The 10,957-nt window shown below is 33.3% G+C and overlaps 2 protein-coding genes across 3 annotated transcripts; both read left to right on the forward strand.

The window, feature by feature from the left end:
* Positions 1 to 1,099: 1,099 nt before the first annotated feature.
* LOC107484594 (uncharacterized) lies at positions 1,100 to 5,116 on the forward strand. Of its 2 annotated transcripts, XR_002374066.2 has the most exons (8): positions 1,100 to 1,602; positions 2,129 to 2,311; positions 2,410 to 2,556; positions 2,734 to 2,835; positions 2,949 to 3,019; positions 3,107 to 3,174; positions 3,604 to 3,901; positions 4,626 to 5,116. XR_002374066.2 is itself a non-coding variant. In XM_016105146.3 (7 exons), exons 1-7 carry the CDS (start codon positions 1,393 to 1,395, stop codon positions 3,840 to 3,842), a joined length of 1,020 nt encoding a protein of 339 aa, XP_015960632.1. In that variant the 5' UTR covers positions 1,100 to 1,392; the 3' UTR covers positions 3,843 to 4,216. The 2 variants fall into 2 exon arrangements, 1 of the variants encoding a protein (XP_015960632.1); XM_016105146.3 differs by lacking the exon at positions 4,626 to 5,116 and having other exon boundaries at positions 3,604 to 4,216.
* Positions 5,117 to 9,693: 4,577 nt separating this feature from the next.
* On the forward strand, positions 9,694 to 10,143 carry LOC110280738 (protein FAR1-RELATED SEQUENCE 5-like). The gene has a single exon (XM_021141810.2). The coding sequence runs from the start codon at positions 9,694 to 9,696 to the stop codon at positions 10,141 to 10,143; it is 450 nt and encodes a 149-aa protein (XP_020997469.1).
* Positions 10,144 to 10,957: the final 814 nt, after the last annotated feature.

The following is a 10,957-nucleotide window of genomic DNA, read 5'->3' on the forward strand; positions in this document are numbered from 1 at the left end:
GAAATTATTAAATGCGAAATATTTTGCAGCTAACTAATTTTATTTTTGTTATTAAAATTTCAAAAAAGGTGAGTTGTTAATCAATTCTAAATTTAAATTTAAATTTAAATCTGTGTAAGAAAATATTTTAAATTTTTTTCACTAACCAGAATTAATTTTGAAATAAAAAATTATTTGGTACATCATATTATAAATAGTGTAATCATTCATATTATTTTTAATGGCAATTATTGTTAAATAAAATGATATAAAAATAGAAAAAAAATATATTCCAATCGAGGAATAATAATTCATTTTTTAATAGAATAAATTATATATTGAATAATAAAAGTTATTATAGTTTTTTTTTACACAAATTAATATACTTAACTACGGTGTTTTGGTAATATTACCAAAAAATATTAATCAATCTAATAGCTTTTGTAATGACATAAGTTTATAAATTTAGAAACTTAAAAATCATGTCATAAAATATAAAATTTTAACTAGTAATAATGTTTATTATATTGTTTGACTTTTTGAATGAATATGATACAAATAAATAAAACTGTTACAGTTAAATTTCAATAAAGTCAAATCTTCATAAATATTGTTATCATCAATGAGCATTGTTCTACTTTCAAGACAAATACTATTTTCTTTCACTGTATTTTTCAACTCGATAAGTCGAGAACTAATCCTCCATGGATTGAAGCTCCATTTATTAAAGTAGGATTCGAAACTCTAATACTAAGTTAGATAGATGAGTGAGATAACTACTCAATCAATCTAAATCAGTTAAGACAAATATTAATTATTTTTAATATTTTTAATATTAAAATAATTAAACTTTAATTTTAATTATAACTTTGTAAAATATTTATAGTAATAATTATTATATATATTTTTTATTTAGTGTCTTATCCCGTATAGTGTACTAGTATAAATTTATTTTCAGAATTTTTTATATTTTTAAAAAATTTTCTGATGGGTAATGACAAGAAGAATTTCATAATTTTTTTTCTGAATTTTTAACTCCTTTTTGTTTAATTTAACTAAGTAGTAGATTTATTCCGAATTGAGATATTTATGTTGACTTCGGTCTTCGGCGCTAATTGCAGCTGTATACTACAAAACCTCTTCTAAAACCCTAATCTCCAGTTGTTTCTTTCTGCTTTCAAGTTCAACAATTGTGGTACAGCTACTCAGCTAGTCGGTTGTTCAATCTTAAAAGTTAAATCTTAACTCTTAAGCCCTGTTCCCCTTTTCCTAAAACCCTCGTTCTTCACTCACTCTACTTGTAAAACTATTAAACAGAATGTAACGAGTATCACTAACCTCATCATCTCCCGTCGAGGTTTCTTTTCTCTTTTGTTATTCCCCCCTCTTTTATTTTGGGGGGTTGTTTGGGGAATGCAAGCGCAGGCGCGAATGACGGTTGAAGGTGCGCAGAGGGTGGTGAACGATGGTGGTCATGGCGGGAGGAAGGTGTTGCAGCATCAGCAGCAAAGTCAGCAACCGCCGCAGATGGGAACTGTGTCTCAGCTTCTTGCCGGTGGCATAGCAGGCGCCTTTGGAAAGACCTGCACTGCTCCACTTTCACGCCTCACTATTCTTTTTCAGGTTTTTTTTTTATTTATAATTTTTTTTGGTCGTTTTCTCTTGGGATTTCCATAGAACAGATCCTCAACTACAGATATTTAAATATTTAATCATGATTTTTACACTGATAATAAAAAACTAATAATAATTTGAATTAGTGTTAGTCCGATAGTCATATGAAAGGTAGTTTAGCAGGCACAAGAGGTAGAAGATGGCCAAGGAAAATTATAGCTGAAACTATTATAAAATTATATGGTTATCCACATAATAACAATTGAATCTTATTGTTCTATCTAGTGGGAAAGGAGCTGGCTGTAATTATTGTTGTTGGTAATTATCATATTCAAATTCTACTAAAAAATTGTAAGTTTGTAACTAATAATTTTTTCACTGTAATATCATTTTTTTTAATAATGAAACGAATCATGATAGCCATGATAGCCAATAAAAATTTATTTTCTTTGCCCATCTCTCGTCATGCTACTTAAATTGCTCTGCTATCAACTAGTGTTTAACTAATTATGTCAGTATGCCATAAATTTATCAGGTGCAAGGTATGCAATTTGATGTGGCAGCAGCAGCGTTGAGCAAGCCTAGCATATGGTGTGAGGCCTCACGCATTGTCAATGAAGAAGGATTTAGAGCATTTTGGAAAGGCAATTTGGTGACAGTAGCCCATCGACTTCCTTATACCGCAGTCAACTTCTATGCCTATGAACGCTACAAGAGTGTAACGTCTCATCTGATGCTCTTTACAAAATGTATATGTTATGTAGAAGCTGCTGCATATATATATTCCTTAAATCTGATCAATTTCATATATTGCAGATAATACATTCAATTTTGGGGGAGAAACTCGGAGGAAATACAAGTACAAGCCCCTTTGTGCACTTCATAGGTGGTGGTTTATCTGGCATAACAGCTGCTACTGCCACATATCCGTTGGATCTAGTGAGAACCCGACTTGCCGCACAGGTAATGGACTTCAGTGAATTGAAAATTCTTGGAGATTATTTTCAAGCCTTTGGTTATTTGCATTAATGAATTGTATAAGTTAATAGCTATTTATTGTTTGATTGAATTTGGTCTGATTTATCATTACTTTCTATTTGTGGCCAAGAGTTGAGAATATTTTATTATGTTTCTTTGCAGAGAAGTGCCATTTACTACAATGGCATCTCCCATGCCTTTAATACAATATGCAGGGAAGAAGGCTTCTTGGGTCTTTACAAGGGACTTGGAGCAACATTATTGGTAGGCCTATGATGCATCTTTAATTCTTAATGAGTTATTTTGCATTTTGTGTTGATTCTGTTATTATATTTTAATTTTATAGCTGACATAACTAATTATTTTGTGTGATACAGGGTGTTGGGCCGAGTATAGCGATAAGTTTTTCTGTTTATGAAGGCTTACGTTCATTTTGGAAGTTGCAAAGGTGAATAGCCTTGTGTTGAAGCTTATATTGTCATGCTTGTAGGATATACTTTTATGAATATTATTTTCTCATTTCCTTATGAATTAGGCCTGATGATTCAACAATCATGATCAGTCTTGCTTGTGGCAGTCTTTCAGGCATTGCATCATCAACAGGTGGGTTCTTGATGATAATGCTATCTTTAATTGGTTCATCTAATTTCTCAAGTTTGTTTAGATAAAAGATTTTGTATCCTCTTCTGCTAAAGGCCTGCACTGTATGTCGAACAAATTTTGTAATTGATAATGTGCTTCATTAGATGTTTTGCTCTATACCACTAATGCTTGTGATTGGTGCAAAAATCTAGTGCCTACTACCTAAGGGGAAAACTTCTAATGGGAAGTGCATTATGCATTGGTGACTATAAAATGACTTATTTATTTAAATGCTCTAATAACTAATTTTCATTCATAACATGTATATATTTGTCAGTTTATTTGTCAGTTTTTCTGAATATTATTTTCCCGAGGGAGAAATTTTGGTTAGATAGTAATGTTCATATCTGACGTAACCTTGTGAGTTTGATTGGCTCTTATAACGTGCAGCAACATTTCCTTTGGATCTAGTAAGGCGCCGGATGCAGTTAGAGGGGCTTGGGGGTCGAGCTCGCATCTATAATACCAGTCTGTTGGGAACATTTGGACACATAATTCAGAATGAAGGGGTACGAGGTTTGTATAGAGGCATTTTGCCTGAGTACTACAAGGTTGTTCCTGGCGTGGGCATTGTCTTTATGACTTATGAGACATTAAAGATCCTTATATCAAGCATTCAGAGTTATTAAACTATTTTCCATCATATGCTGACCACCTCCATTTAATCCTTTTAGGAAATTTTGTCATGGTGAGTTTTGTTGGCTTTGCCATGGAATCATATTCATCTGTGAATACGTAGGTATAGTCGATAATGAGTGATGTCAATTGTACCTAATTCGGAATTTAGGTTGCAGTGCTTTTGTAGTAGTTTATGATCAAAGCAATGATGAAGTGTAAAACTTTGATTTATATCAGTGTTAACAAATTATTAGTGCAATCTTTCATCTGAACAATCTTTTAAAGGATTACTTCAGAAGCAAAGGTGAGAAACTTTTCTATGTTTAGATGTAATTCTTAAAATACCTTTTTTCCTTTTTTCATTTAAAATCAAAATTAGAATTTAGTTGTTTGGATGTGATAACTGAAATAGCATATACATTCCTTATAGATGAGTTGTCTTGCTTAGTAGATGGAGTTCTATTTATTTGTTGGCTTTGAGAACATGGTATAGTATTTTGTCACTATATGCAATACGAGGGGTAATTGATCTTCATGTTTGGTTGAATACATTTGCTAAAATTTACATTCAATGCCCTGATTGATCTAATTAATAGTGAGGTTTTAATTTAAATTATGTAAGACATATATCAATGGTGTGGCTGACTTATACTTTTGAGTTTGTTTTAATTTATACCAGACTTTTAAAATGTAGTATCTGTCATGTAATATTGTTATATTTTAGAGTTATTTATCTTGTCTTAAACATAAAGGTCTCACATTATATTGTAACATATTCTTTCTTGTCTTTTTAGTTACACTTTTTTTTAAGACAGGATGATTACTACCTCAAGTGATAATGATGATAGCTCTGCAATGGTTGAAGGTAATAATAAACTTGATCTTACATGGACTTTTGTTGCTGCATTAGTGGCTAGTTATCAAGTTGTTTGGCTGAAGCAGTGGTATTATGTTACGAGTTGAGCGAGGGAAATAGGAATAGGTTTTAAGCAATTACAATATACAATACATGTTTTTCAACAATTGGTTTGATATGATAGGTCATAGTTCAAACATGATACATGATAGGTCATAGACTAAGTACAAACATGATACATGTCAAGGGACAATGGTGTCGTTTGATTCATGTAGCTGACCTCACCTACTGGGAATAAAGCTTTGTAGTTGTTAATGGGTCGTAGTTCAACAAATAAAGATGATGACTAATGGTTTCAACATTTTGATGATACCATTCATAGGTAATTCCATCGAGTTTTAACAATTATATATACACAAATTAGGAAACTACATAATTAAGCATATTGATTCAATTTATTTTGGTGCGCTTAAGATATTTCTAAAAGCTACATTGTGGAAATAGATAGCATTTATATTGCTATTTGTGTCTCGCTAGATAAGTAGATATACTTTGAAAGAACTATAAAAGCACAAATGCCATGGTCATTTGTGAATGTGCTTTATAGAAGCATTGTGCAATTGGGAAGGTTTTGTGCATGGATTTTCTTTCATTTTTTTGTTTATGGAGACTCTTTTTAAGCCTCATAATTCCTTTATCATCCTATAGATCTGTGCAATGCAACAAAATACTCGAGGCTAGAGTATTGTGTTATGGGTAAATATTATTAGAGTAAATGCTCAAAATGGTCCTTGAATTTCAAATTGTTATTCAATTTAGTCCTCGACTTTTTAAAATGACCAATTAAATCCCTAAAATTCGAAAAAGTGCATCTCCGTAAGTCCCTTGCAGAAGTGCCGTCTAAACGTTGTTGATGTGGCATTCCAGCTGTATGCTGATGTGTACCAAAGTTGAATTTGATTCAAATTGGTACCTGAAATTGCTTAATAATATCCAAATTAGTCCATTTTCAATTATAAAACTTTAATCTCCAAATTATTGTCTTCTCTTCTTCGATCTCTCTGCTGTCTTCTTTTCTTCTTCGTCCTCTCCACTTTCTTCCAGTTCATCTTGTTTTCTCGTCTGCATGAGTGATGATGGGTGGTGGGGAGAGAAGCCAAAGTAGCTCAAGTAGGAACAACTTTGTAGGGAGACCTTATGGCAGCAAAAGAATGTGCAATAAGGGAGGTAAGAACACCGTTTTCTGTAATTGTAGACTTCGAATGGTGATGAAGTACTCAACGACGACAGAAAATCTTAGTAGACGGCACTTCTGCAAGGGACTAACGGAGATGCAGTTTTTCGAATTTCAAAGATTTAATTGGTCATTTTAAAAAGTCGAGGACTAAATTGAATAGCGATTTGAAATTTAGGGACTATTTTGGGCATTTACTCAATATTATTGCCATAGTGGATCAAATAGATGCATTAAAAAAAAGATGCATAAGTATTAACTTTATAAATCAAGAATAAAGTGATAACTAACCATATAAGAACTGTGGTTGTCTCTGTGACTAAGAGTTTACATATGAAAGTTTGCATTATAGGTGGATCCTTCCTAAGAGCCACATGTAAACTATAAGCACATATATTATACCAACACTAATCAAGGCATTATTGCTCATATAACCTTTCTTATTAAGGTAATATCTACTTATTTGGTGGTTGCGTTGGATAGCAAAAGTGGCATCTAATACATTCATGTAGTCCTTAAAAATTAAGGTCAATATTAATCATAATCTTAGATATAGTTAGTGACACCCAAATCTATTAGATGAAGAGGTCTAATGATTTGATTTCATAGTAATCACCAGAATGTTGACATTGCTGTTCAGCAGTTTAATATGTTGCCTCATGACCTAATGTATATGAATGAATATAACTATACTTTCATGGCTTAGGATTCAATAGCCTTCTCAAGAAAAGGGCTATTAGTAACCTTTCTAAAGTTAAATACAAAATGTATCCCGTACATATTTTTTAATACAAAAAAGTATCCTTCATTTATACTATTTTTTTGGTTTCTAACTTTCGTTGAATTATTATTTTTTAACTAATTCTTTCTGCACACATACTGGACCAACAACCAACCTCTCTTCTCTTCTCTCTCTCTCTCTCTCTCTCTCTCTCTCTCTCTCCACAATCTTCCTCACACACTCAACCAAGACATGCCTGTGTTAGTGGGGTGTGTGTGTCCGTATATATTTCAGTATTTGTTTTCTTCTATGCTATCCTTCTCCATGTGATTGTTTGGAAGAAGCTAGTTTCTTATTTTTGGTCACAGAAGGGACAAACAAGAACCATACTTCCCCACGTTGAAGAACATTATAATAAATTGATATTGGAAAAGAATTCTGAGTGCAACCGAGTAGTGGAAGCTTTGAGAATGGAAGAGCAAGGGAGTATGGAAGAAAACCAGAGAAAGGGCTTAAAAAAAAAAAAGAAAAGACAAAAGCAAAGGAGGTACCTTTTGAATATTAAAAAAATATACAACCAAGTTAGGTTGATTTAGTGGTTGGCTCACTAGTTGGCTTAAGCTAGTATCGGGGGTTCGAATCCCGTCTCGTGCACGCAACAACCTATTGGCCAGCGATAAACCCTTAAATTGAGCTTAGTACTGTGACGGATTAGTCCTTGGTTTGTCGGCTTTCAATTTACTCCAATAAACTTTATGATCTCCAATCTCACATATTCAGAATTGCTCAAAAAACTATCTAATTTTAGTATATGATAATTTGTCACTAGAGTAGAAGAGCAGCAGCGGTTATCCAAACTCCTTGCAAGCTTAAGTTTATTGTTGTTTTCAGTTCCAAATTTTCATTTCAAGGCTATCATCACAAGCTTTGACGTCTCAAACGTTTGCATCAAAGATAAATATTATTAGTGTTGACAGAAATACAAGAAACGAATCATAAATGTGTTATTGTATCTTGTATAATTCATTGACACAAGGAGATTAGTTATATAAAAATTTTCAACAATAATCTTAACAACTCTATTAACTACTCCACTACTTATTAACTAATATTAACAACTCTACTAACCTAAACCTAATTCATTAATCATATTTTAATATCTCCCCCTTGGATTTAAAATTTTGCATCATCAGTAATCCAAATGTCATTACTGCTGCTGCAAGTAACATTGAATTGGAAAGAAAAACAAGTTCTATCATCAACTGGGTTGTTTGTAACAATTTTCGTGTGTGGGCTAAATTAGATGGAATCTTAGGCATTCATATCTTTGAGCAAATCATTATTATGCGTGACATGACATATACATATATAACATCTTTCCTTATGCAATGGGTTCATCTCACCTATCACACCAGAATTTTGGACCACATATTCCACCGAAAAAAGCTATACGGAATCAAAATTCAAATCGAAGATAGCATGTTTTACGTCATTATTATTAGGCATGCTTTCCATCTCTGGAATTATATTTATATATATCAAGTGTAATTATGTCTTTTTTTCTTTTATTGTGCACAAGAAAATTAATTTGTTGTGGTCGAATGTTAATTTAAAGGGTTTTAATTTTGTCTTATACATGTAACAATTTATTACTTATTTATAGACTTTTAAATAAAAATTAGGTTTAGGACAAATTAATTCTTAATAAATTAAGTTAAAAAATACAATATAAAAAAGCATGAATAAAAACTTTTTAAAAAGATTAAAACTGTTAAACAAAATCATTACAGTACAATTTATCTACTCAAAAGTACCATAGGCTTCTTCTTTACAAATTGAGATAATGGGGTCGTTTATTTAACTTTTTGGGAAATTATTTTTAAAAAGAATTATTTTTTTTTTAGTAATCTTTTTGTGCTTATATATATATATATATATATGCTAAATTAATTTTTGTTTCTGCTTCTTTTGCTTTTAAAAGAATATTTAGGTGATTTCTTCCAAACCTATGCTAATTTTGTGGGTAAGTTATCCTTGTTTATGTATCATCATCACAACCATTAATCAAAAAAAAATTTAAAAGGTTCATTAATTGATGTACTGTAAAAGTCAAAACTCATAATGAATGTATAGTATGAATATACTACATTGTAGCGTATGAGTAGTTGTTATATATTGATATTGTATAATGTATTGGGTAAAATTTACAATTAAAACTTTTACACTCTAAATTGACTTCTTAACACAAAAAATTCTCCTTTTGTTCCTCAAATTCAACATGTATTTTTGAGAAAAAGAAGACACATAGCCATTAGTGACCCAACCCTCATTTTTTGGCCTTCGTTTTATACTCTTCAACATGTTATTCAACCCCAGGACCTAGGCACACAACCACTGACCCAACTCTCTTTGTTTTCTATTCTTAACTTCAACCACCAGTTCATGGAGCCATCACTGGAACTCTGTTTTCATCGGCTGGGCTCCGGCGTCGACTTAGGTGACGCCGAAGGATGACCTCTGTATGCTTGCATGTTGTGAATTTTGTGAACCTAGTAGGTTTACATCTAATCGCGAACAAGCTTTTGCAGGTGGAAGGGGTTTACCATCCCCACTTCTCAGCCGGCTACGAATCACGTGCAGGTGTTTAATTAAGATTGTCTCCCTCCAGAAGTTCAGCTCTTTACTCATTGGATTTCAAGCTTTGGTTGTCATCAAGGTATCTCCGTTTCAATTTTTTAATAATGGAGGTTAGTTTAATTTTAAAATGGAAGTATCTGTCTTTTAAACATTGCTCTGTTTATGGTGTTGGGTTTAGGTTCTGGAATCAGGATTTCAATTCACATTTGCCAGTTGTATGCTGTGGCTAGGTTTGGGGCATTGAAATTAAAACGTTATACTGTACTCTTAAACAGTTGGCTTAGGTTAAGTAGCCTTGGATCTGGTGACTGTAGTTTTTTTAAGGAGTTTAAGTTAGCTTTATGTAGTTGCTGCCATTGGTTCTGTTTATTCACATTTTGGTTCACCAACCTGGATTTTGGCAGGGGTAAAATTATGTCAAGAAACGAGGATGATGTGAAGAATGATTCTGATAATGATTTGGGTGATGATTTCGATTATCAACCGAATGCAGATGATGATGCTGAAGATGACGATATGGATTTGCTGGATTCTACTAGCAAGAGTGAAGAAGTTTGTGGTGTAAAAAGAATAGAGAATTTAATGGTAGAGGATATTTGGAACCTGGAGTTTAGGACAGAGGATGAGGCTTGCCAATTTTATAACGCTTATTCTTGTTGGCATGAATTTGTAATGAGGAAGGACGACGTGGTTAGGGATAATCAAGGTAGAATCATTAGCAGGCAACTTGTTTGCAACAAAGAGGGCTGGAGGAATATGAGGTATTTTGATCTGGATGATAGATCAAAGGAGGCAAGGTCACTAACGCGAACTAAGTGTCCAGCTCGGCTTAGGGTAAAGCTTGACTACGGCTGCGGTAGATAGAAGGTATCATGTTTTGTGGAATCTCACAACCACGATCTGATGCCACCCCAATTTGCACATCTGGTTCCAGCCAATCGTCATCTCACTGTCACTGATAAAGTCCAAGTGAAAAATCTTCATAATTTTGGTATCAAAACCTGCCATATTATGGGGTATATTGCATTCCAGAAGGGTGGATATTGTCATGCTAGCTTCACACGCAAAGATTTGTACAACCACATTGATCGTTATCGTCGGTCAAAAGTTAAAAACGGGGATGCCAATGCGGCAATAAACTATTTGATTGGCAAGTCAAACAACGATCCGCTGTTCTTTGGAAAGTATATGTTCATTAGTGACGAAAGGCTCGAGCATATTTTTTGGGCAGATGGGCAGTCAATTATCGACTATCACTGTTTTGGAGATATTGTTGCCTTTGATTCAACCTATAAGAAGAATAAATACAACAAGCCTTTGGTCATTTTCTCCGGATGCAATCATCACGGGCAGACTGTTATCTTCGGCTCCGCCCTACTATCCGACGAAACCACAGAGACGTATAAGTGGTTGTTGGAAACCTTTGTTGAAGCGATGGGTGGAAAAAATCCTAAAGCAGTAATAACTGACGAAGACCTTGCCATGCGAGATGCAATCAAGAATTTTCTTCCTGATGCAACCCATCGGTTATGCGGATGGCATCTTGGTGGACGAAATTGTGATAAAAGAGTTTCAGGCATTGTTAGAGAAGCTCACAACTCCGTTCAACTAACCAGCAAGTGTACTGGGTCGTCCAAGTAATAAACCTTACGCGAGTAAGGGTCGATCCCACAGAGAT

Source organism: Arachis duranensis, chromosome 4 (assembly GCF_000817695.3).
Source record: "Arachis duranensis cultivar V14167 chromosome 4, aradu.V14167.gnm2.J7QH, whole genome shotgun sequence".
NCBI lineage: Eukaryota > Viridiplantae > Streptophyta > Magnoliopsida > Fabales > Fabaceae > Arachis > Arachis duranensis.